At 41.1% G+C, this 27,506-nt stretch overlaps 1 protein-coding gene across 3 annotated transcripts in view; it reads left to right on the top strand.

The window, feature by feature from the left end:
* pcsk5b (proprotein convertase subtilisin/kexin type 5b) overlaps positions 1-24,522 on the top strand; it is a 74,324-nt gene extending 49,802 nt beyond the window's left edge. The window contains exons 21-37 of one of the 3 annotated variants that reach the window (XM_020100978.2): positions 6,968-7,070; positions 7,754-7,890; positions 10,089-10,289; positions 12,549-12,611; positions 16,974-17,028; positions 17,112-17,257; positions 17,608-17,814; positions 18,330-18,413; positions 18,558-18,744; positions 18,848-19,062; positions 19,894-20,136; positions 20,222-20,455; positions 20,905-21,085; positions 21,590-21,807; positions 22,751-22,851; positions 23,025-23,235; positions 23,981-24,522. In XM_020100978.2, coding sequence (XP_019956537.2) covers positions 6,968-7,070; positions 7,754-7,890; positions 10,089-10,289; positions 12,549-12,611; positions 16,974-17,028; positions 17,112-17,257; positions 17,608-17,814; positions 18,330-18,413; positions 18,558-18,744; positions 18,848-19,062; positions 19,894-20,136; positions 20,222-20,455; positions 20,905-21,085; positions 21,590-21,807; positions 22,751-22,851; positions 23,025-23,235; positions 23,981-24,387 — 2,993 coding nt within the window. In that variant the 3' untranslated portion in view covers positions 24,388-24,522. Of the gene's footprint in view, positions 1-1,028; positions 3,258-6,967; positions 7,071-7,753; positions 7,891-10,088; positions 10,290-12,548; positions 12,612-16,973; positions 17,029-17,111; positions 17,258-17,607; positions 17,815-18,329; positions 18,414-18,557; positions 18,745-18,847; positions 19,063-19,893; positions 20,137-20,221; positions 20,456-20,904; positions 21,086-21,589; positions 21,808-22,750; positions 22,852-23,024; positions 23,236-23,980 lie in introns of those variants that run through there. The other 2 variants (XM_020100976.2, XM_020100977.2) reach the window with 2 other exon arrangements.
* The last annotated feature ends 2,984 nt before the right edge of the window (positions 24,523-27,506 follow it).

Here is a 27,506-nt window from a genome sequence, read left to right as displayed (position 1 = left end):
ACTCTCTGTCCTTGCTTTTGCTTTTTTGAGTTTTCCTTCTAAAGTTCTCATTCATGTTCTGCATATCACTAAAAACTGTCTCCGGATTTACGCACTCACACATTCTTATCATTTCATTTTAACATCAACTCACCCCTTTCCTGGTTTACATCACCCACTGCCTAGGCTGAAAGGTTTATTGAAGCTGCCACTTTTCCTTTTCTTATTTTCATGTAACATCCCTCATTTCGCTGGTTTCTCTTGTGGCCTCACCATGTTCTATTTGCTCTACTTTATGTTCTCGCCTTTTCCAATCTGTGCATGTTTTTCCACTCACCGGCAGAGGCTATGTGGTCTCATCATTTTACTGTGATTAGCTGCTCTTGCCCTGATCTTTCGAGTTAAAATGAACCTATGGCTGAAAATGTACTCCAGTGCATGAAGAGAGAATGTTCTCAAGAGAAAAATGTCTTAAATGTGTGACCTTTCTGTTGATGACTACTTTGCTCAAAGTGCACCCTCAGCCTGTTGCCAACCTTCAGAACCAGGCTCATATTTGGGGAGGAAATGTTGATTGGCAGCTCAAATTGCTGTTGATAAATTAAAGAATTGGCAGACAGTATTGTAACAGACGGTGGTCCACTTTAAGTTTTCTGTGATGCAAAATGAAAGCAAGTTGTACATTTTAAAAACCTTCAATTTGCTAATTGTGTGACATTTGTTTTCTCTCTCTCTCTGTTTTTTTTTTCTCCCGAATCTGTTTTCCCTCTCTCCTGACATGGATCCAATCTCTCCACTGGACTACAATCATTTTCCACCTTGATGAACATCACCTGTGATTGGATAAAAAAAAAAAAAAAACCCTCTTCCTGTCACCTGAATCCTCTCCTGACCAATCACATGGCTCTGCCCGCCATTCAACTATTTCTGATGTTTCTATCTTGTTTTGTGTGTTTGTGTTTCCACATTATGTGTGTGTGTGCACATGTTTTCCCTCTCCCCTCCTTCCAAACTCCCCCCCATATCTCTTCTTCCTGGTCTGTGGAAAGCAAATGAAGAATCTTGGGCGGAAGGCAGTTTCTGCGTGCTTGTTAAAAAGAACAATCTTTGCCAGAGGAAAGTGCTGCAGCAACTGTGCTGCAGAACGTGCTCGCAGAAGGGGTGACGGGACGTACTCGCCGGGCATAAAGGGAGTGTGGGGGGGAAGCGGGGGCACTCCTCCTTCTCAAGCCCCCCTCCCCCTGCCCACTCATTCACAGTCACATAATTTATAAGAGAATCTGTGCCTCTTAAAGGGACTGCATCGGAGGTGCGATGACAGGACTACAACAAACCTACCTTTTTTTCTGTACTGGGACACACACGTCGTCAGGGTGTAAAATGACTGGGACTTATTTCAAGAACAAACGAGCAAATGAAAACAAAAGTGAAAAACAAAATAAAAGTGTCGGTATTTTGTGACCAAAGCATCGATGCCAAAATAGTTGAACCTTCTTCTTTTTGTTGCCAGTGTAGGAAGCATTGCTTAAAGCAGGAGCCACTCAGCCTGCGAAGCTCTGAATACATCCGTATGCGTTTTTTATTTGGCTCCTCTTCCTCCTCTCTTTCCAGTGATAACGCTAAACAGATGGAAAGTGAACATACAGTAGGAAAGGCCTTCGTTTTCTGCCTGTAAATATACGTCTGAGGAAAAAAAGAAGCTCACTGTAATGTGAAAATAATGTCTGTCTGGGCTGATTCCGGCTGTTTAGGGGAGGGAAGACAAATTCACACACAATTATATGCACACACACACACACACACACACACACACACACACACACACACACACACACCACACACTTATAAACATGAACTCAGACACATTGATCGTAAATCAGCCATCACTTGAAGTTACATACGCCTCAGTGTCTCTTTATCACAAGACCGACACGTGTTACTGACCAAAATCACCTCATTTCATTTATTTAAAAAACACGAACCTGCCCTCTCTGAATAGTGTGTGTGTTTGTCTTGATTAGTGTGTGTGTGTAGAGGAATGCTATTAATTCTTGATGTAAGCCCAGACAGCATTGATTCATTCCAGAGGTACTACAAGACGAGTCTATAGCCATTCCTTTCGGAGTTTTCTGCCGGGGAAGGAAACGCTGCAGTGAGGTATAATGAATTTGTGGTACTAGGGATGCACCGGAGTCTATTTTTCACACCATTCAGTGCAGATCCTCAAAAACTAAACCTTTGCCCGATAAAAAAATCAAATAAAATAATATCGATTCCATCCATTACTGTGACTGAACAATTTAAAGCTCCATTATTTTGCTGTCACTGGATAAAATTATTGAAATATAACTTATGTATATTATAGGTATATTTTCTGTGAGTTGGTTTGTGACCCTCCAGATGCTGAAATTTGCCCATTAATAATTTTAATCTGTATCGGTGCATCCCTACTGTTGTCTAAATGAAACGTCATTACATTTCAATGCCATTGCATATCACCGGTAGTATTGTCCCACACTTCAACACAGAAGGTCAATGCTTGGCACGTGTTGTGTTGTAATCATGTGTCATCTGCAGGTGAAGGTCTCTGACAGGCAGACGGTAAGCAATCCACTGTGGTGAGCGTCCAAAATGTAGATGTAAAAACATTTGTCGGTAAAACTTGTGCTCCGTCAACCCAAGAACAAAAGAATAGAAAACCAATAAAGAGGCAATCAGTGTGTCAGTAATGTTTCGGTTCCGGACAAGTCAAAACTGTCCTCGTTTTGAGCCTGGCAGACTTCAGACACTGGGTTTCTCCTCCCATCTGTCTCTGAGCCTTTCCCCCGTGAGAAGTCCGAGGTTATCCTGGTGTTGCTGATTCCTCACCAAGAACGGCAAAGACAAAATGTTTAAGATTCTTCTTCTGTGTGGGTCCTCACACCTGCAGCTCGAGCATTTACAGTATTAGATGATTTGTTGTATTGTCAACTGGTTATGGTTCTTGATGATTTGTAATAAAGCTTGATGAATCCCCTGTTTTGTTTAACAAAAACTTATTCTGGGTCATTGTTGAAGATGACTTGAATTGACTTTAGATTGTGTGATATTAGAGACACACGCACACACATACACACTTGCATACATGTATACACACACACACCCCTCGTATAAAAGCTGTTTTTATTGTGTACCTGTGACATATCTGTGACAATGCATTATTAATGTTACTCAAAGTCCTAGTTTTGAAAATCTTTTTTTTTTACTTAAGTGTTCTTTATTAAAATGTTTAATCTGTTCATGTTTTTTTGTTTTCTTTACAGTTTTCATTGATTATGTTGACATGCACATCATTTCATCCGATATCACGATATATGACCAGGCCCATATACGGGAGCCTGACCTGAAGTGAAGGGCAGCGAGTTCTGGGCTAATGTGGTCACTTCTCTTAGGAAAAGCCTGGCAGCAGAGTTTTGTATAAGTTGTAATCTTTGTGTGTTTCTCTGCTGATACCAGAGTGAAGTGCATTGCAGTAATTGAGTCTGATAAAAGCCGTAGATATCAACAACTCCTAATTCAAATGTCAGCATGTACAAAATCAGTTCTGTTAGAGGAGGAATCAGATAATAAATAACGCTTCATTAGTTGTATTTAAATCTACAAGTTATTTTTTGCTATCTAACAGCCACAATATGTAGATTCCTGTGTTCAGTCTTGATACACATTATATAGGAGATATTGTATAAAGCAGAGGTTTTATAACTCTAACCCAACTGAACTATAGACAATAAGACTGACGTGTGACTTCTGCCAAAATGTTATTCTTCTTTTTCATGAGCTCATTCTCTAGCTGTGACCACGGCAGAGCAACACTTGATTTAAAAGTGTGAACGGAAATTGATATATTGGATGTTGAGGAGAAGATGTGTCTGATAGGCTGATGTGGGAGGATGCACTGGTGACCGGGCGGAGGGAGACTCAGGAAGGATGAGAGCTCTTGATGACTTGTAATGTGAAGTAAACATGTTTTTCTTTTACTTTGTGGGACCAAGTGTGTGACGACATCAGGAGGTGGGAGGGCATTGGGATTCAGGACCATGTGTGGTGGTTGTCAGTGTGGTATCCGCCAACAGAGCTCTCCCTCTCCCTCTCTCCTTCTCCCCTGACAGAGTAGACTGTTGATGTCTCACAAGGTCGGCCGAGTCTATAACAGCAGAAAACTTTGACTCCCTTGAGTGACAGTCTCTCTTTCTTCTCGGCTCCATTCTTCCCCCCGTCTGGCAGTGGGAGTCCAAAGTGTGTGTGGAGTTTAGCAGCTTTACATCTCTTGAGAACGTGGCTCCCTGTTTGTTTGTCTATGTGAGTGAGGGGGAGACAAACAGAAAGACGGTGGAGACTGTGTGTGTGTACTTATATTTGTAAGGACTATTGAGCATAGACTGTATGGAGTGAGGAGATTTTTTTCAAAGGGTTGTTTGAGGGTTAGGACTTGGTTTTAGGTTAGGGTAGGGCAGTTAGTTTTGATGGTTAGGGTAAGGGGCTGGCAAATGCATTATGGGTATGAGCGTCCTCTCTAAGGTAGAAGTACAAGAATGTGTCTCTGTGGGTGAGGGAGAGTGTCGGCGTTTATTGGGAGCTGTTAGAATGGTTTCAGCGGAGCTCTGCTGAATGGGAAGCCACCACCCGTTGTGTTTGTACACAAAGAAGCTCTTTTGTTTTGAAAGGAACAATTGAGCTTTTCACAGAAAGCAGAGAGAATAGACAACCTTGCCGCTGCCTTGAAGGATACACACACACACACACACACACACAGACACACACAGCTCAATCCTTATGCCTGTGCCTGTCACCTTTGTCTTTGTCTAATACAAAGGTAGGATAGGAGACAATGTTTTCACTGCTGCCAAGTGTGAAGCAGAGGTTTGGTGAGTTTTTGGAACTTTTAGTGTCCAGGGTTAATGTAACCGAAGGCAAGCAAAAATTTGTTGAACATGATTTGTAATATTTCATGCACGACCAGTATGTTTGTTACTGCTGCGAAGCGTAGTAAGATATCCACCTGGAGTGTGATCATGTTTTCATCAGTGCCAGTAACTCAACAATGGCTTTCCCAGGTGTTGAGATTTCTGGCACCCAACACATTTAATTTCCAGCCTGTGCTCCATGTTGCAACAAAAACTTTCCAACCTTCCAAAAACTGTGCACAATTTCAGTCTATTCAACAGTGGATGTGACTCTCAGGCCTTTTATTCTCAGGTGAAAAGTAAGCAACTGAGTTATAATGTTTCTTTATCGTGCGACAGATAATTCTACTCCATGCTCACTTCTCCTTCATGGAGCTGAGCCGGAGATCTGCTGATGTTTCCATCACCTGCTCCCTTATACAGCTCATTAAAAGTAATCGCTTATAAAATGCATCCTTTTAAATTTTAAGCTTGAAAATGGTAAAATCCTGAGAAGTATTTTCCAACCATCTTTTATCACCTTGTCTTGCTCACGATCTGAAAAGACTCCTGAGAGTCATCAGTGGTGAACCAGAAGAAAATACATCTGTGGGTAACTTAGTTTCAAGTCCACATGTCTTTGGGCTGTGGCAGGAAAGAACACAATCCTGGGCTGAGCACACAAACAGTTTGAGTGTAGGTTTTGTAACATCATGCTTCATTCACAAATATCAGTTTGTGAAGGTTCTCTGTCATTCAAGGCATTAGATCTTCAGGAGTTGTATATGTGTAAATGCACAACTGGACTTTTCACCTCATCCAAGAAGCCTGGCTCATTGGGGTCCCCTGAGTCAGGGTGTGTGAATGGCAGTTGATACCTTTAAGTCATAGAACCATCTACGGCTGTTGTATAATCGAAAAGTCAAAAACAAAACTCCTCTCCTAACTATAGTATGTGCAGCTTGTAGATACACTGTATGGATGTGTGGGTGAATGGTAAAACTTTCATGTAAAGAATTGTGAGTGGTCATCAAGACAAGAAAAGTGCTATATGAATACAGACCATTTAACATTTACATGACTGAAATGTTGAAATAATATAACAACATGAGGAATATATGTAAAAGTGGATAAAGTTCAGCCAGTGAAATGTTAGTTCACATTAGTTTTGGATCAGGTTCGGAAAAAAACATTCACGTGGTTCTGCTCAGGTGTAACTACGATGTTGCGTTGCTTTAAATGTCGCTGCCACAATGAATTGTGAGACAGCATTTTCTCCTGTCCTTGTGTAAAGTCCGGTCCAGTGTTTCCTACGCTAAAGGAGGTAAGTTAGGAAGCACTGAAGCTCCTTTCCTTATCATTTAGAGAATTCAATCAGCACCGACTACAGCCAGTGAATTACTTCCAGGTCATTTTACTCAGCTGGGAACCTTGTTAGGGGCTCATGATTTGTGGTGCTGATAGGGGAGAGAACTGAGGACAGCATTGTTGGTGGTTGATAGTTGTTCAAACCATCTGGACAAACTAGGTATATTACCATTATCAAAAGTCATTTGTTTGTTGATGAACATACTCTCCTACGTTGTTCAAATGTATATTTTCCCTGGTGTATAGGTTGAGTTACCTACATGCACAAAAAAAGCATTTTTTAGTTTCCTCTGTGTCTTCACTCCCACATGAGTAAATCTTCTCTCTGTTTTTTGTAAAAGCACACAGCAATTAAAAAGAAGGTCTGAGAGTAATGTTTGTTTTTAAACCTGTGAAATGAAATTGCACAATATACAAGATGACAAGACAGGGAGGAAAATGAAAAAAAGGGATAATATAGTTGTTATTGTGCAGGAGATGTCAGGAACCAGAGGATAATGAGCTGGATCTTCAGTGATGTGAAAACAACAGCAAACGGCTGGTGGTTATAATTGGTGTAACTATAACATCACAGCGTCGAGTCAAGTCAATCAAGTAAAATATGTATGAGAGCACTTGGAAGCATTAGGAATCTGGGACTCAACTAAAAACAAACATGGACAACGTCATGTTGTTCACTCTCACACTCCTGTCTGCAGACGAGTACCTGAGCAAACACAGCCAGTGCCACCTGTGTGATGTGACCTGTCTGCAGTGCTCAGGTCCGGAGAGAGACGACTGCACCAGCTGCCCTGAAACACGGTGAGGACACCTGACACTCTGACACCTGTACTCAAAGGGTAGCGTGACACTGCTGCAGAGGAGGTGCACCCACAGCACTCCAATAGACCATAGACTGTATATAAAGATGGATGGCGTGTCAACTTCCTCCCGCTATCCAGAAAAGAAGCCAAAATATCCTGAATTCAAACACTGCCATCTTGTCTGTGCAGTAGCAATTGAAAGTGCTCGAACAGTCTTCAGTAATGACCTTTCACCCTATTTTATATTCTTCTTTTTAAAAAAAGCAAAAACTGTGAACATACATCAGGGAGAAAAAGTTATTTGACTTGTACTTTGACTTTTTAAGTGGGATGTGTGTCCCATCTACTAACATGGAGGAGGCAGGGTTTATGACCTTTACTGATTTCAGCCTCCAGGTGCGATCAAGATGCTTTGGCTTCACTCTAGCGGAGCTGTCATGTCGTCCATCTTCATCTCCAGTCTAAACATACAGTAGACCCTGAATTCACTTGACACAAATCTGAGCAAGAAATCCTCTCGACCTCCGTCTTCAAGGTTTCTACAAACACTGATACTAACTAGTCACTGTGGAGTCAAACATATATGTTGAAAAGCTTTGAGCTGTTTGTTTGTTTTGATTCAAACTTTCCATTTGGCTGCAGTTGCACGTTGATTCTAAACCAAACCCGACTCACTCACAGGTTCTTCGATGACGGACACTGCAACATCCGCTGCCAGACAGGGCGCTACGCCATGGGGAGGCAGTGCTACCTCTGTCACCACTCCTGCCACGAGTGTAACGACGAGGGGCCAGACAACTGCACCAGCTGTGACAGAGGTACACTGGGATTTAAATAAAAAATATCTATATTTTGATATTAACTTGCTCATAGTGTGAATCAAAAGCAAATTCCTTTATTCCATTCATGGGGTTCCAAAACCTTTCAGGCCCCGATCCCCCAAATAACCAGAGAGGTGCCAGAGAGTTAGGACCCCAGAGGATATTGATTTGAGCTAACAAAAAAAAAAACTTCTTTGTGCCCAAGTTGTAATGTATTGTAATTGGTGCAATAGATTAACCTGTTGCAACTGTCTTTTTAATTGCCTGGAAAAAAAAGTTTTGTAACAATTAGAGCTAAATTGTTCAATTTTAAATTAGTTTTACATTGTATTAGAATTATGGAAATAATTACACGACAACCCACCCCCTGTCCTGTGTCCCGTGTCTCAGGACCAGACCACTGGGACAAGCTAAAGCGAGATCAGTTAGTGAAGATAAATCTCTAATTCTTTTTTATAAATTCCCTCAATATAAAGACTGCATGCTCTGAACTGGCACAGGTAGCTTTTTGCTTTTTGCAGAGGTGCACTGGTGTTTTCCTTTAAAAACTCATCTATCAGGCTCTGACTGGGATGTAAGTGAAATCGTGCTTCTTCAGAACATCACATGGATCAAGCTAAGGCTCATTTGTGCCAGGCTGCACCAATCAGTCCTCTAAAGGTAAATGAATCTAATTAAAGCAGTAATTCAGCCAGGGCCTGCTGACAGATGTGTGTAAGGAGGTAATCAACCATTTGTTTGTTGTTTACTTGTTGTTTCCTCCCTTTGATGAATGAAAAATCGAACCTGATGGTACGTTAAACTATCTAAGGATCAGCCTTCCAAAGACCATTAAAAAAAAACAAAAGAAACCTTAGTCATTGTTCATCCATGTAAAAGCAATGTGATAAAACCTGGATGTCATTAGAAACTCACAGCTGAGGAAATATCAGCCTAAAGGTGGTAATAAAAAATGTGTTTCTCACGGCGTCACAGACAGTGTTATGGCTGTCAGAACGAATGTATTTACACTAGGGAAACACACACACACAAACACACACACATGCTCCCCAACTCTCAATTAGCCAGCAAGTTTGTCAGACTGTGTTTGCAAATGTGGTTCCATTTAATTGCAGGTCTGTCTGACGTTCAATGAGACATAACAAAAATAACATGAAGAGACCCTCCATCTGTCTCTCCCCGTGTCATTTCTCTCTCAAAACAAGCTCTCTTATCTTGGCCAGTCACACACACACACACACACACACACACACACACACACACACACACACACACACACACACACACACACACACACACGCTGACACATGCTGACACATGCTGAGCAGATAATCTTTGTGACTGACCTTAGAGAGTTTTTACACCCCTGCTGTCTGTGGTGAGGGAAACAGTGAAAGAGCTGCAGAAGTGAGTATAACCATGAACAAGGAGGGTGATGAAGAACAAGAAGAGGTTGCTAATAAAAAATGAAAGCGTCCATTTCACAATACAGATACTCAATCCCAGACATGCATGAAATCTCAGTCACACAAGTTGTTGTTCCATTTCTCGGGAAGCAAAGAGTCTTACAAGCAATTAAATACCGACTTGTTAAATTAAACCAAAGCGGTATTATGAACATAATACAATTGTTTGGAACCGTTGATTCCCCCTTGTTTATATTTCCAATAGGTTTAGTCATATAGTCCAATATCAAAAACCTTTTAGGGCTCAAAGTGTTTCAATTGTAGCTTAGATTGAAGTTAAGTCAAAAATTCAGGTCAAGTCAAGTTTTAATACTCAACTTGAGGATTAGCAGTTGAGCCTGAAATAAATTGATAAATCACTAAAGAAATAGAAAAAAAAAATTCCTACATCCGCCACCTTTTCCAATCTGCATCAAAATTGAATGGGCTCTTCTCTTCTTGTAGTCTGTTGTGTAATCTTTCTTACAGACAAACAAACCAAAATACAAATGGACAGAAGTGAAAACATAACCTCCTTGTTGAAAGTAAATATAAATTATTTTCTGATTCGAGAAAGACAAGTTTACATGAGTGACATGGAAAAAAACCAGCTCAGACCTGCAGTCAACGTCTCATCATTCAATAATCTCATATATTGAATTACAGACAAACAACAAGGCTGTTCCCAGTCTGTTTGTTTTTTGCATCAGAGTTTTGACCCTTGTAATATTTTCTCTTTTTTTCTCCCAGATAAGTTTGGCGGGGCCAGGTACTTCTTTCAGGGTCAGTGTCGGGAGGTCTGTCCAGAGGGCTTTTTCCACTCAACATGGAGACGGTGTGAGCCCTGTCCTGAAGACTGCATCATCTGTATTGCAGCAAACCACTGCCTCCACTGCAGCCCAGGACACAAGCCCAGGAATGGACAGTGCGTCCCACTGCAGTGCAGTGCAGGTGAGAGGTGCAGGAATATCCCCATTCACTGATGTCCCTATTCATTTAATTGTCACATTTACAGCACAAATGTTCAAGGTAAAAATCCCCACCTTGAAAATGGTGCACAGTAAAAACATTAGCATCAAGTAGAAGAGCACATACACCTTCAATTAGTTCAAGCCTTAAAGCTAAACCAAACCAAATGTTGCTAACAATGACATTTATTCACATCGTAAATTACACAAAAATAAGGAACAAAGTGATAATTAAAATTCCTGGATCTGCCCTTTTGTCCTGTGCCAAAATCCAACATGTTCTTTTGTGGCCTTTGTCCCATCCTTCCACCAAATTTCGTGGAAAATTGCTTAATAGTTTTTGGGTAATCCTTTTGACAAACCAACCTACCTTCAAACAAACAGTCATGCAGGGGTGAAAACATAACCTCCTTGAAGAAGGTAATAAGACAATGCATTAGAGAGTAGAGCAGGCCGTCCTCCATCGAGATCGATCCCACTCTCCCCCATTTTGCATGCCAGGTGTCCTTGGGCAAGATACCAAACCTCAAATGGCCCCTGACGGCTTTGTCGACAGTCTGTTAGTGATGGATGATGGAGAAAGTCCTGCTCATAGATGAACTGCAAGAATGTGGGTGAATGGGTGAAAACTGTACTGTGAAGAATTTTGAGTAGGTATCAAGACTAGAAAAGTGTTATATAAATATAGACCACTTACCATTTCAATTCATGAAGAAGTTTGTGGAGGATTTTGGAATAGCTGCTTCACAGCCCCACTGTCACACAGCTGGCCTGAATATGGCAAACGTCACCTCAGGGAACACACATGTAGCACACTGACCTCATTTTAAAGCTAGTATTAAAATTCAAACACTCTCAGAAAATATGCCAACAGGCAGGGCTCCGAGCCACAGCTTTAAAGAACTAAAATCACACACTAACCAAAGAACTGGAAACTGTTCTGGGGCTCTGGCTTCATTTAACTAGTCCACTACGGTACTGAAAAGATATTTTTTTATTTCAGTGTCAGGTGTGAAAAATGAGCAGTTTCCTGGAGGAGTTTTAAGCTTCTGGAGGAACCAGTAATATTTCATAAATGAACCAAAGTGCATGTGAAAGTTCAGGAAGTTTCATTTATAAACCTCTGTGTCCAAGAGTAGATAGAGATCATTTATTATTGTGATCTTATCATTGAATAAAAAGAGTTTAGCAATGAAATAATCTTCATACTATACTACAAGAGGAAACATAATTGATCATAAGTCTATTCTCTACAACAAATCAAAATCACCATTTATCAAATCCAGAAATCAGTGAGTGTACGTGGGGGGCATATCTAGAAAATAGTTTTTCTAATTAGCTCAATAGGGAAAGGTGGGGGTGTGGAGCTATGACTCTACTGAATGTGAGACGCAGTGTAACGATGAGAGTTTGTATGTGAGGATATAAACTACGAGTTGGAGGATGAGACAAAATTCTTATCACATGTGGTTGGCAGGTCTCGACAGGCCCCACAGACAAAGGCTTGAACTCTGGAGCAGGTAAAACTCTTTCAGAGGTTGGATTTGTGCTTGTTTGATAATTTGATTTAATTTAAATCTCACAAACATACGCACATGTGTCGCCTCTTTTCATTTCCTGATAGCACAAACAAAAAAGAGGATCCGGCTCAGCAAAGGAAACAAGATGAAAAGACGAAGGGCCTACGGATGTTAAGCTCATGTTCAGGGGTCTGTTGACTGCTTGGCTGAAAATAGAGTTTACATTACTGATCTCTAACATGGAAGATTTTCTTTCTGTTCAGGGATACGTTTGTTTAATGGGGACAACACATTTTTTCTCAATATATCATGATATTGTGAACATGATATCTCAAGAATGCCTTGAGGGAATTTCTTCAAATTTGGTATGAACATTAACTTGGACTCAAAGATGAACTGGTTATAATTTAGAGGAAAGGGTCAAGTTCACTGCGACCTCAATGAAAAATATATTTTTCGGCTTGTGAACATGTTATCGATAGAACATTTTGAGAGAACCCTTTCAAATTTGGCACAAATATTCATTTAGACTCTCAGATGAACTGGTTAGATTTCAGTGGTCAGAGGTGTATGTGGCCTGAAACTGCACTGGTTGGTAGAGGCAAACAACCACAGTGTGGTAATCCTAGTTTGTGTATTCTTTAATGCTCTCCTCTTCTCGTCTCGTCTCTTCTCTTCTCTCTTTGTCTCTTATTTATTTTTCATTCCACTGTCTTCATCAGGTGAAGTTGCAGATGATGAGGACTGTCTCCACTGTGACGAGGGCTGCAAACAATGTAAACGCAGTGAGTAGATGTCTTTTTCTCACCCCTCACTTTCTCTCTGCCTCTTCCATATTTACAAGTAATATATACAAGTAATTATGATGTGAGAGGTTAAGTAGTTAATGGAAACTGTGTTTACTCTGACATACAACATCTCATAGAATTAAACTTCACTTCACTTTATTTCCTTAATTATCATACACCTTAGTATTTGAACTACATCTCAGAGTTTTAACGTTTCCCAGGACTGATGTTGATTAGATGCTTTTTATCTGACAAAGTGTTTTTTTTTAATCTCTTAATCTGCAGTTTCACTCTAAACCTCTAAATTATGTTTTAAGTGAGATTTGGGGTTTTTTCCTCAGCACCATGAAATGTTGAAAACCATTGATTGTAGCTGTGTCCAAATTCATGGTCCGTCTTCTTTGGAGAAGGATGCATTTGTTGGCCATATTTGAAGGAGCCTTCAAATTCGGACAGTGTAGTCTGCAGCCTCTAAAGAATGCAGCCCCTGAATTGAGACACAGCTTGTACATAAAGATAAACGACTCCCTAAAATCGTGCCCTGGTGGCTGGCTGCTGTAAACCCAGTCTCCTCCATGTTAACAGATGGGACATGGACCAATCTTAAAAGTGTATGTTAAATATGTTTTCTTGAAGATGGTCTGATGGTAATTGACTCTATTTATATAGCTATTTTCCAGTCTTATCAACGCCTCAAAGTGCATTCACCCATTCACGCATGGATTCATACATCATTCATCCTCTTTGCCTCACGCTTTTTTTATCGCACACATTCATACATTGTCAGCACAGCTGTCAGGGGCAATTTGGTTCAGAATCTTGCTCCAGGACACTTGGGAATGAATACTGGATGTGCACGGGATCAAACCATCAACCATCTGCTTAGTGGATGACCCTCTTTATCTCCTGAGCCACCCGATCATCTCAGGCAGTTTTTGTGCTCATTTTTCCCAGTAAGTTTGGTTTGAATCAGTTATTTGATGCTATTAAAAGATGGTGCAAAGTCATGATTGACAGTTGAGACTCACTCGTGGTGGAGGACCTGTGTTGGTGGGACCTCAATACCACGGCTCCATCCCCCATTTGCTACTGCACAGACCCTGGCTCCAAATTACATAATTGGTGCAAGATGGCAGCATTCCTATCTGGGGTATTTAGGCTTCATTTCTGGATAGTGGGAGGAACTGGAGACGTGTCGTCCATTTTTATGTGCAGTCAATGGTTAAAACTTGGAAGAGAAGGTCCCTAACTCTCATTCCTTGTGCCGCTTCACCCCGTCCAGTCAGTACAAGTCATAAAGACAAGAGCATTTCCGTCTCCCAGAGATGATTACCGACATACCATAGAAAGTTGTTGTTGTGCTAAACTAGTCTGAGGTGGAGACGGGCTGCTATTAAGTCATTATGAATTCTGGGTGGAATATCATTCTTCGCTCTCACCCTCACCACAACCTCTCTGCCACCCACCCGCTCTCGGTAATCACAACTCTGCAGGCTAAACAATTAGAGTTGGGACATGATTGGCCCTTTGACGCTATGCTACGGGCAAAAGTAAGGATGAAACAGAGCGTGCGGTGTCTGAGACTGGCATCTGATATGTGGGCGTGCATGCTTACCCTATGTGTCACTCTGCACTTGTAATGTAATGAAAGCATGTCAGACATTTACAGTAACACGAGGATCTTTCTGGAATGTGAGGTTGTTTTGATGAGTCTTCATTGTTTTGTTGGATAATTTGGGACTAAGTCTTAAATCAGAATCAGGATATAAATTAGATTAAAAACATTTGATATGACATATTATATTATTATCTTTTTAAATGTTGGTGAAAACACTGAACAGCCTGGTTACTGGCAACTAAACCCCCTTTATCTAGTCATTATATATCGCTCATCCTTTGAGGGTCGCTGTGGCTGAAGCTAATCCCAACTGACATGGCGCAAGAGGCGAGTACACCCTGGACAGGTTGCCAGCATTTTGCAAGGCCAACATACAGAGGAAAACAACTATTCACACCTACATTCACTTGTACCGTCAATTTAAAATCTCTAAGAAGTTGCTCTTTACTTCCTGGCTCTGTGGTTTTCTGTGGTTACTGGATAGAAGCAGTTTTGATGCTCTATTTTGCAGTAGTGGAAAATATACTTTTGCACAGAAACAAAGTAAAAGTACTAAGTATATTTTTCATTTATTAATACTTTACTGATGTCGAATTAATTTTGGGAACTTTTCACTTTCACTCCACTACATATACTTCGTTACAATTTCACATGTTCACACAGAATTTATAGATTTCTAAAAGAACTCAATATTGAAAGAGGATTGGTTCCACTGATCCAATCAGAGCGGACAGGTAACATTAGAATCTGCCTCCTGCTGCAGCAGCATCACTGGTGTAGAAGAGACACCTGAAATGCAGTAGGGAATAGGATAAATGTACCTTTGAGTGTGTTTGAAAGCAAGTACTTTTTTTTTACTCAGGTAGAAAAGTTAATGTGGTAAATTTTCCTCTATTTATTTGTACTTTTACCTCAGCAAACTTAAGTACTTCCTCTACCACTGCTTTTCTGTCCTTGATCAAGTCCTTTAAAACATATGTCGCTTCACTATATTCTCACATCTGTTTCAGAAATCACTTCTTGATAAATGTGCTACATCAGCGTTTCCCACTCAAGTGACGGTTTGAGGAGGAATTTCATCCCCCTATGACGTCTATATACACCGGCTCCTCTTTATTTCACTGGAAATAAGAGTGAATCACCTTAATGTGATACGTACATGTGCATCAAATATATAGGTGCTAATGTTGCGTATAGCTTGTGAGTGCCTGTAAATGTATGAGTGCTTGCACATTCCACAAGTGCATACCTCAGGATGTGTATGCCAGTTTAAATTCTGTTGAGCCCCCCTCCCCTCCATTCCCTGGCTTGCACAGTTAATATTTATGCGGGCGCTATTTTCTGTCTTCACTTCAGACACAGCCTGGAGGCATGATTTCCGGCTCCTGGCTCCCTCTCCCTTGTTCTATACCTCAGTCCCTCCCACCTTCTTCTTTCTCCCAGTCCTTCTCTGGATGAGTAATTGCTTTCACAGGTAGTGGCTTGTTGACTGCATTGAAGTGCAAACCGTTGCAGTGTTAAGTTGTGGGTGCTGGAAGGAGACAGAGAGGAATGGGGTGTGGGGGTCGACAGAGGTTGTTCTGGAGAGGATGAAAGTCCCTGGGGAAAGTCTGCAGAAGGGGCTTTTTTAGAAGTTATTTCCACCTCTGTCTCTCTTTTCTATCTTTCCCTTGCCTCTATCCTCCCTCTCTGTCTCTCTCCCTCTGTCTGTTTCCTGTCGAAACCCTCTCTCCTGCTCTCTGTCCTGTTTTGGCATTGTTGAACTAAGAGATGACAGAGTGGCTCTTCCTCAGGAACTAGTTGGATTGACTGCAAAAAAAATTAACTTTCTCCTTTTGCAAGTGTATAAAACTTTTTTCCTCACACACACAAACACACACACACACACACACACACACAAACACGCACATGCACACACACACACACACACACACACACTATTTTAGTGATTTGTGTTTCTATGACTTCAGACAACTTTACATTGACTTCCATTGATTTCCTGCAGACTTACTGTATAGTTAAGATTTGTCAAACCCAAACCAAAACCTAATCTTATATTAAAACGTGTCTTCATTTAAAAATTGTATTGTTTCTGTTATGGGGACTTGCTTTTGTCCCTTAAGGAAGACAAGTCACACACACACACACACACACACACACACACACACACACACACACACACACACACACACACACACACACACACACACACACACACACACCTGCAGTACAAGCTGACAACACAGGTGAACACACAACACTGATCCAGCAGCTATGATTCTTTAGAGATGAGAGTAAAGCTGTGGATGTGAACCGAAATAACCACAAAGACAAAAGAAGAAGAAAGATTTTTTACGTTTGGTTTAGATTTGGGCCCTTCAACTCTACACTGAACTGGGCACGGTTATTGTGTGTTGTCAGAGCGCCTCCTGCTGGTGAAGCTGGATTTGGAGCACTGCGCTGCCTATGGGAGCATAGATAAAATGAGCTGGGGTCTACAGTAAAATGGGATTCTCCCTTACTAACTGTGACAAATATCCTTATTATCCTTGTGATGCTGCTTCACTTGAATGCACTAAAACTCTACTGCATCATATTTGAATCTGATTTAAACAGACGCTGGAACAACATCTGATCAAGTAGACTCTCCTTTTCTTTTCTTTCTTTGAGATTAGAACATTTTGTCCATTTAATCCAGATTTCACAACATGCTTGATCTTGACTTCTGATCTTTACAACAGAGGATTCAGGAGAGCGGGAGACCGTTTGCCTCAAATGTGAAGATGACTATTACCAGTAAGTCTCTTGGGTTGAGAATTTCACCATGTTACACATATGTATTGGTCCTAATGCTGACAAACTGTCCATCTGTCTCTCAGATTAAACACAGACTGCCATCAGTCCTGTCCAGATGGGACCTACAGTTCAGACAACCACATGGTGTGTGCTCCATGTGAGGACAAACAATGTGTAATCTGCGATCAGTCCCAGTGCTACTGGTGCAAGGAAGGACACTACATCTTCGGTAACGTTTGATCCATTTGTAATTTTGGGTGGAGTTATGCTGTAACTCCTGGGGGACTCATCATCCTTCATATTTGGTAACAGGGTGGGTCTGCTTTTTCAGTGTCACTGTTGTTTTCAGACTCGTCCACTTTTCCACTGATTTTCATATAAAACATTTTAACTGGGTAAAAATGTTTTCAGGCCTGTATACATCATTGTCAAAGCCCCTGATCTGTTGGCCCCCCACATGGCAAAAGTACAGCATCATTGCCTGAAGTGGCCCAGATCCGTATGATCACAAACATCCAAGTCATGTAACTGACAAATCTATTAAAAGAAAAATATGATCAATTGTGTTCATATGTCCAGAGGGAGAATGTGTGGATCGCTGTAAGGATGGTTTCTTTGTGGATGAGGAGAGCCGGGAATGTGAGCCGTGCCACCGCACCTGTGGTACCTGTGGAGGGCCACAATACAATGACTGCGACTCCTGTAAGGACGGATTCATGCTGGAGGATGGGGAATGTTTGGAGGGGAGAAAAAAGGCTACCTGCCCTGAGAGACACTTCAGTAATAGTAAGAGAAATGTTGATCTGCCTTCTAATTCCACACATGTCTGCCTGTCTGTCTGCCTGTCTGTCTGTCTGTCTGTCTGTCTGTCTGTCTGTCTGTCTGTCTGTCTATATGGGGAACGCATATCTCAAGAGCCATTCATCTTATCGCCATCACACTTGGCATGTGTATTCTTTGGTGGAATTTGGACACACAGTGTTTTCAATATGAGTAAAAATAAGTGAATGCAGCATTGTGCCTTCAGTCTCTAGACAGCTGAACGTATCTTCCTCTGCATAAACAGCAGTGATCGGTAACTGAGTCAAACCGAGGGTCACAAACAATAAAAAGTGTCCGTTTACTGTAAGTATTTTGCTTGTTTTCCTTTTTAAACAGGGTGAGGATGTTTTTATTACAGGGACATTTTACATACATGTACAAAAGAGAAAGGGAGCAGAGGCAGTGAAATAAGAAGTAAAACATGGAAGAATCTCTCATCTCAGAGCTTTCAGTTAGTATTTTGTTTTTCTTGTCATCAGGTTATGGTGAATGTGAGCAGTGCCACTCCTCCTGTAAGACTTGCTCTGCTGCAGGGAAGGAGGACTGCAGGAGCTGCTCCTCAGGTAAACCTCTTCTGTCTCTGTGCATCATTGAGCTTCTACAAAATATTTAGTGGGATTGTCTCATGTGTTTTAGGCAAACTTTCTGTCAAAGTACATATATTTTTCTGCAGCAGGCCGTGGTGTGATTTACTTTAATGTCTTCAGGTACATTTCTGACTGCCCGACAGACCTGCACATCTCATTGTCCACCCGGCACGTTTGCCAACGAGGAGACCAGCCTGTGCAAGGACTGCTCAGAAGGGTGTGTCATGTGCCAGGACTCACAGCAATGCCATCGCTGTCGGAGTGGGCTTTACCTGCAAAATGGATTGTGTGTTGTTGAGTGTCAAAGGTGCTTTTCGTTTTTTTTATCTCTTGATCTCTTGCGTGTGAAGAGGCACCGTCCTAAGACGTCAGAGACATCTCATCCTCTCACCTCACTACCTCTTTTCCAGAGGGTTTCCACAAGGTGGTGAATGCCAGCCGTGCGCCCCAGAGTGTGCATCCTGCCATGGAAATTCTTCCCACTGTCTGAGTTGTGAGAGTGGCTACTTCCTGCTGGACCGTTCCTGCAGGTCAAGCTGTCCACAGGGGTTTTACACCACAGACGCAGAGTGCCATCACTGTCCAGCTCACTGCACCGAGTGCAATCAGGACGGCCTCTGCAACAGTAAGTGCACTTGGTGGAGCCGGGTTAATGTTAAAAGTTTTATTAACGGAACTGTTGAGTGCTAAATAAAAATGTTTTCACTTAAGCCATCTTTTCAACATCTTACTGTAGGTGGAAAATATCCTGGATCAACCACTCTATTTGGTTTCGCTTCAATATGTATCTTGATATTCCTCTGTAACTATTAGGTGGCTGTTTGGTAGCTGTTTCATTATCTGAATTCACTCCAATTTTCATCATATCATAGATATTAGCACTCTACACATGGTTCTGTAAAGATCTCTGCTTAATTTTTGAAAAATTCACCAAAATGTTGAAAGATTCTGCAATTCTAAAAATATACTGTATATACTCTGTAGTCCAAAGGTTGATGAGTTCTTCCTTGGACCAAACCTATCCATCCACCAAGTTTCACAAAATTCATTTTGGTAGTTTTGGTGTAATCCTACTAAGAGTCAGACTAATGACAATAAAAACTATCTCCTACCCTAAGTTTTTTCATCAAAGTGTTTGATTATGTCAGTGGCAGTTGTGTTATTTCCTCTGAGGTGAATATCTAACTTTTTAATGAATGATGCTATAGAGGTAAAAAACTGGATAGGAAGAATAAGCATAAGAATCATATAGATGTGTAATTGTAATATAAGTGTAGAATAAGATGAAGAAGTGTGATGAACATGAGAAATGACCCAGGGAAAGTAGAAGTCTGAATCTAAAAATGCATCCAGGCTTTGATTTTGTAACTGGGCTGCATGAAGTGCAGATTGGAATATTACGTTTTTATCACTGGCTTTTCTCACCTTGCATTGTGTTTAAACCTCTCTCTCCCAGAATGTGACCAGTACTACTTCCTCCATGAGGCCAAGTGTGTGGACGATTGTCCTGACGGCTACTTTGCCAGTGAGATGCAGCAGGACTGTGTGCGATGCCACGCTGAATGTGCCTCGTGTGACGGACCAGGTTCGTACGACTGCGATGTTTGTCGTAACCCGAGAGCTGTCCGTTACAAAGGAGAGTGTCTGGCCAAGTGTGTCAACAGCACTTATAATGATGGGACTACACATGAATGCAGAGGTAAGGAAGCTGGAAACATATCTGGGCTTTTCCCAGGATTCCAGTGGGCTGAGTCTAATGATTTTTTGTTTTGTTACTGTCTCAGATTGTGACAGGTCCTGTTTGACCTGCTCAGGCCATGAGCCCTCGTCCTGCCTCAGCTGTGGCCCCGACAGACGCAGAGATGCCAGTGGACACTGTGTGTGGTTCAACCAGTGCTCTCTGGATTCATACATGGACCAGAATGGGGATTGTCAACAGTGTGACAAAGTCTGTCATCGCTGCTCTGGCCCAGGCAAAGACAACTGCCTCAACTGCAAAGAGCCACACTTCCTATTGAGTAAGAAGCCAAACTCAGTCAGTCATTTTGTCCTCTTTCTTTCTCCCCATAATGAACAAATAAAATCACTGTTATTTATTTATGTATTCATCCATTCATTTTGTTTGTCTATTTATTTATTCTTCCCTAGATTTGGTATTGGTATTTTTAGTATGATTTTGATGGTGAATTGTGATAAAAATCTGTTGTTAATGATAAAAACAAAAGGGATAGTTCACCCAAAAATAAAAAATGTGCTCATTATCTACTCACCACTATGCCAAAGGAGGGGTGGGTGAGGTGATTGAGTCCACAAAACACTTTTGGAGTTTCAGGGGTAAACAGTGTTGCGGCCAAATGCAATATAATTGAAGTAAATAGTGACCACTTCTTCATCTGTAAATAAAAAAAACAGAAAAAAAACCTAGACTTCTCCTTCAGTGTTTTGACTTTGTGCCTGTGTCCATCAGACAGCACGTGTGTGCAGCAGTGTCCCGTGGGTTACTATGCCGAGGACAAGCATGAACGTGTGTGCGAGCGCTGTCACTTCAGCTGTAAGTCGTGTGTTGGCCGCCACAGTGTGGATTGTCGCACCTGCAGACCTGGATTCTTCAGGCAGGGAAGCAGCTGCGTGGAAACCTGCTCCGAAAGGTAAGAACACGCATATGTGACCCTGATGAAGGCCACAGGTCAAAATGCCTGTCCTGGAAGTGTTCAGGTTCAGGTTATACTTGGTTTGTAATTGTGATTTGGACTGAAACTCAACTGAAACTCAACTAATATGGAAAGAACAAAAATCTATACCGTAGCTTCTACTGCATTTGTGCAATGTTGGAACAAGACTATTTTCATATCGCTCTGTTCTACACCTCAGGGACATAAACCTCCGTCCAGAGGGAAGAAGCCTAAATTCATTGTGGAGAAGGAGCATGTCATCATTTAAAATTGAGTTTGCTTTCCGCTAGGAGACTCTGACTATAGGAGAACCATCAGAGAAATGTTTCTAAACTATGACACAAGACAAAAAGAAAAAATTCAATGAAAATACGATGGAACAAGAAATATTGTTTTGTCAATGTGGAAAAAACGCAAACTTCCTTTGAACAGATCACAGTTTGCTTCACAGTTCAGTTAGGTATCCACTCTCCTTTTCAGTCACTTTGGCAACACCACCTCGATGGTCTGCGAGCGCTGCGACCCCTCCTGTAGCCAGTGCCAGGGACGTGGTAGCAGGAACTGTCTGAGTTGTCGGCAGGACTACGTCTACCTGAAGCAGTGGGGACAGTGCCTGAAGAGCTGCCCTCCAACCTACTACCTTGAGAAAAGGTCCAACCACTGTCACAAGTGTCACTCAACGTGCAAGAGCTGCGATGGTAACAAACAGCTTTGTGTGATTTCTTATGAGTGAACTTTCACGGTTCAGTCATAGTTGTGATCACGGTGATAATAATTCATTCAAAGAGAACTGTGAGAAAGTGGAAGTACGAAAGGTCACTGTCTGGACTCAGAGACTCAGTGATGCTGGAATTACACGGTCCCCATTTGACAACCAGGAGAATAAAATAAGTTACATCACATCTCTATTATTTTGATGAAATAAACACATAAAACATATTTTTGTATATGTATTTTCTTCATTACTACTCTAGATTATTATTCAGAATCGGAATCAGAATCAGAAATACTTTGTTAATCCCTGCAGGGGAATTCAAACGTCACAAAGCTCCTGAGCAAGCGATGAAAAAGGAGGTATAGCAGTACGAGTAATGACTAAGCAAAAAATGCAGCGTAATCAAAATAAATCAAGTAAAAAGTAAAAGATGTGCATAATTAGAAATAAATCTGCAATATAGATCAACATGATATGTAAGTTAAGTATACACAGTATACATGTTTAAGCTTATTTACAGGTTTTCATTATACAGTTTGACAGCAACAGGCAGGAATGATTTCCTATGTCGTTCTGTCGAGCAGCGTGGGTGTATGAGTCTGTCACTGAACGAGCTGCAGAAGCCAATCAAGACATTATGGAGAGGGTGTGAAGGAAAGTCCAATATTGTCCCTTATTCATCTCATAAATAGTTTTTGATAAACAAATCAATTTTTAAGATATTTCTATCCTATCATAAAACCGATTAGACTACAAAACAATGTCTTATTTGTATTATTTATCATATTATGACCCTTCAAGTCATGGCAGACGTCTGCTGTTGTTTTCGTGGTTGTTCACCATTTTGAAATTCAAGTAAAGTCTTGTGATTGCACATGAAACTATTTCCTGTCTTGTGATTCCTCGCTGTCTCTCTTTTCCTCCAGATGAGGGCGCTCTGGCCTGTCTGTCCTGTTATGACGGCTACACTTTCATGGGTGGAATCTGTGAATCCCAGTGTCTAATAGGCTTCTATGCTGCTTCACAGGTGACAGACAGAAATAGTGCTTTTGTTTTCATTCAACATACCTTTTACATTTACCTCATGAAAAACAAACGATATTATTAACATAACTTGAGTTTGAAAAGGCTTTACTGACATAGATGCGTTACACTGACACTGCTCAGTCTGCTGTATAACTAGTTCTTCTGTTGCTCCAGGACTCTGACTCCAAGAGCGATGAGCCCAACTGCAGGGCGTGTGACGACTCCTGCGTGGACTGTCGAGGTCCCAGCATGTGGAACTGCACTGTGTGCCCTGCACTCCAGATCTTGTCCGATGACGGCCGCTGCTTGAGTTGCTGTGGAAATGAGAAACGTCAGGATGACATGCCAATATCCAGGCAGTGCTGTGACTGCCAGGCCTCACGAGGTAACACAGTTCACTGAGGCGTCTTGTGTCATCTCATTGATGCAACTTGCTCTACATAAGAATACATACTGTATTCATACCTTTATGGAAATTTAGCATGCATGCATGCGTCATTGGCTGCAGGCCTTCAGGGCTTCTGCCATTAGAAACAGTTGCCCTGTATACAATTTTATACTAAAAAGCTTTCCAACTGTGTCAACATCTTCCTGGCTCATGGGGGTTTTCCAGTATTTAAGAAAGATAATGTTCCTCATACAAGGAAGTATTCAAGCTTTCTTAGCCTGTAGTCATCACAGTGAGTCTGCATTTCATTAGAACTAGCATCTTATGAAACACATATTCATAAAAAAACAGTAATAGCAGTTACATGCCTCTATCAATCGGTGCAGGTTCAGTCTAAATAATGTTTTCAGACTCAAATAAGGTCCTTTGACCTTTGATCACTGAAACATAATGAATAATTGTTTGTGTCCAAGTGAACGAGTGAAGAGAGTGAACCTCAAGGTGTTTCTGAGTTGTTGTGTTTCGTAATGTCACTGTGAGCCTGACTTTTAAACTTTGATCAACAAATTCTAATGGGTCAAACCTGGAGTTCAACAAATTTTTTTGACCAAATTTGTGGAAATTCCGTCAAGGCATTCTCACAACAATGGGGCTGTCATAGGCACAGAGGCAGTATAAGCCTGTATACAAATTCCACTTGTCTAATTTGACCTAATGCTCTGCTCCGTCTCCTTCTTCTCAGACGAGTGCATCATGGGTGTGAACTTTGTGATGGAGGGAGCTGAGGTTCAAGGCCACGCCCCCAAAGTCTTCATCACTGCTTGTGTTCTACTTATTGTTTTCTTGGGTGGAGGGGTCTTCCTCTTCCTCAGTGCCCGAGCTAGATCCCTTGCAATCGCACCCAAAATCAAATCTGGAGGCTACGAGAAACTGGATTCCAACGGAGGCATCAACCCAGATCCCACCACCTCTGCGTTTGGAGATTATAGTGACAGAATTGTCGAATGTAAGGAGGATGACGAAGAAGAGGACGATGATATCATATACATGGGACAAGATGGGACTGTGTATCGGAAGTTTAAGTACGGACTCTTGGACGAAGATGAGATTGAGATGGAGTATGATGATGAGAGCTACTCATACGGTTGAGGAATGTAGAAACTGTGAGAAGAAAAGGAAATGTAATATTTGGCTGTTTTGTTGGCCAATTGTTTCATGTTTTTATTCTGATTATATTTGTTTTTGTTCTTTCTTTCTAATAAACTCAGATTACTATTCTCTTGACAGGGTGACTTTTCAACATGATAAATCATTTTCATAACTCCAACCTGGCGACCAGAGAGACTTACAGTAAATTATAATAAAACAAATTGTTTGTTTTCCAGCTTTATTCTGCATAAGTTGTGGTTTAACAAATAACATACATGTGACATATTAAGGTACATATCTGGTAAACAAAGAAATCCATTTTATTTGTGTGGCACCAAATGGCATCATACAAAGCATCTCATAGTCAGGGTGAGACCTTTCAAGATTGTAGAGAAAACCAACAGTTCCCACAACAAGCAGCACTTTGGCGACTGTGGAGGGAAAAAACTCCCTTTGAGAGGAAGAAACCTTGAGAAGAACCAGACTCAACATGGCCATCTGCCTTGACGGAATAAAATGTGGGAAGAGAAGAGATGAGAGAAGAGAGAAAGACAGAAAGAGGGGAGGGGAGGGGAGAGGAGAGGGAGACCAGGAACAGTTGTGTAACCGTCATAATCAAGTTCTGTCAGGCTGGTTATAACAAAAATAAGTGTGATCGATGAAATTATGTTATTAATGATAGCAGCACCAGTTTATGATAATAATAATAATACTAATGTGTGGCCACCCAGCTTCAGTCTGCTGATTAAATCTATATCACTGTCACCTTGTTGTTTACCTCAGCAGCAATCATTTTGTTTGACTGTTGTTTTTCCTTTATATGTGTAATAGATGTATTGCTGTGTGTGAAATTTTCCTCTGTAGTGGGTTGAAGTGTGTGTTTGTGTGTGTGTTTGTGTGTGTGTGTGTGTGTGTGTGTGTGTGTGTGTGTGTTTGTGTGTGTGTTATGCTATTAATTAACTTGCAGATGTGCTGTTGAGTTACACGCAAACAAATACAAACAGTTGACTGCTGCTCGCTGGTCCCAGTGAGGACAAAGCTTCGAAACATGTTTAAACTGGATCTGGTTTATGATTAGTTGCGTAACAAAGCTAAGTCAGTGTAAAGACAATAAAATCCTAATTTACCAGTCTCCTGAAACAGGTATAGATTTCCATTGCAGCATTTCATGCTAAGTAGGCTTATAACAGACATACTGCTCTATTTGATGTTCTGTATTCTCACATAACTTTAAAATAAAAACCCTGTGAAGATATTTTGTCGTATAACCTTTACACTGAGTGTCTTATCGCAAACAAGACTGAACAAATATACACAACATTGACTCAGGGACATCTGACACAATCTTTTTCACATTGACACATGGACTTGACTTGTGGCTTCTCCTTTCCTAATTTAAACGTAATGTAAAACTAATCCCTCTCACAGGTCAGGGTTTGTTTGTGCAGTGCATTATCAGGACTAATATGAAATACCAGTTAATCTGGTTCATTCTAGACACCCACTTCCTGTCCCCTTCAAAATATGGCCCATAGTAGTGCAGCATTCATAGTTTTGCATCTGAAGTTACTTCTATTTCTAATTTCAGTAAGAGCCTTTTCTACCTTTGCTGAAGATATATTTAACATCAGCATTTTTTGTGTTTATTTTTTTCACTTTCTTTAAAACTGCGAGATAGGACGTCTATCAAAAGGGAGCTCTTTCCCCCTTTTTCTAGGCCCTGTGTCCCTACAATAAAAATTTGCTCATTTGATTATTATTTGAATTTTGATTATCAATTAGATTATGTAGATAATCTTTTTTGCATTGTGTGTTGTATTCTTTTAAAGCAGTTTATGATAGTGATGTTGCTCTGTTGGATGTTTTGCCGGGTACGTGGGGTCAGATCAGCAGGTTGATCAGGGAAAGTGACACATGTTTGTCCCATCTGGTCTCTGAGAAAGGAGGGGCAGGGCGGACTCAAGATTACAGAGAATGGGTGAAGTATGCTGCATTGGATTACGTTTGAGTCAATTTATCGCATTGATCTTCTTTACGCGTGCAGATAGATTGAGTTGTGAGGTCGGCGGTAACCCAGAGTCCAAACTTGGAATTGTGTTGATAGTGGTTTCTGTTTGTCTTCCTGATGGCTCACCTTATACTTACCAGTGCGGGTGGTAGGTTCCAGACAGGTGAGGCTATAAAGCAAAAGGCCAGTCAGTAATGAGGGGGGGGGGGAGTTGGCAACTTGGAGTAAGGCTGCAGATATTTCTAATTTTGTGCCCTTTTTCATTCTCTACTGTAGTATGATTTAGTTTTGTTGCATTTCCCAGGGCTCATTTTGTTGTAGCACCTTTTTGTTAATAAAATAAAATTATTTCATCTACTCCTGCTTCTCCAGTTTCAAGTTTTCAGTGTCAAGTAGGGTCCTCCACCTGTCTGGGGGCTATGGTGCTACAACGTCTTTTAACAGTTTCCATCAGAGAATAATAAATTGTTCTGTCAGACAAGTCACGTTCAAAAGTTTATCAAACGTGGTGGAGGGGCTGAATCAACTGGCAGCAATACTGACACAGCAGTGGGGCAAGCAAAAGGAGTGATGGGATATTTTCTCTGCTTAAATAGAACGCCTAATAAGATAGGTGTGTATTATATATGATTGTGGAGAGTGAGGTATGTCATCTCGAGTCGGCTGCTAGAACTAGCTCGCAGTCGTCGCTCCATATTTGGATGAAAAAGGACTGTTGGTAATCACTCTACTGTCAAAAGAAAAGAACTTTGAAATGTTAATCAAGTGTTTATTTGATTTAATCATAAAACACATGAATAAAAATATAAAGTTGTGTAGAACCTGTAACTCTACATGCAGTAACCCTGGTCCCTGTGTAAACCGGAATAAACACTTACAGCAGCCAGTTTTCAGTGGTAGACATGAAAATAAATAAAATGTTTGCTTTGGGTAGAGGAAGCAGCTTATTACAACTTGAAGTTACAGTAAGATCTAGTTTATGGATTAAGCACTTAAGTGGATTCACTTAATGGATCATACATCAAACAGGGTGTTGCAGTGAAATACAGCATCCATGTTGCTTCTATCATGATTTTCCCAATTGTCTAAGAAACTCAATTACCAGCCTGGG

Source organism: Paralichthys olivaceus, chromosome 4 (genome assembly GCF_024713975.1).
Source record: "Paralichthys olivaceus isolate ysfri-2021 chromosome 4, ASM2471397v2, whole genome shotgun sequence".
Classification (NCBI taxonomy): domain Eukaryota; kingdom Metazoa; phylum Chordata; class Actinopteri; order Pleuronectiformes; family Paralichthyidae; genus Paralichthys; species Paralichthys olivaceus.
The sequence above is the reverse complement of the archived record's forward strand: the minus strand, read 5'-3'. Positions and strand labels throughout refer to the sequence as shown.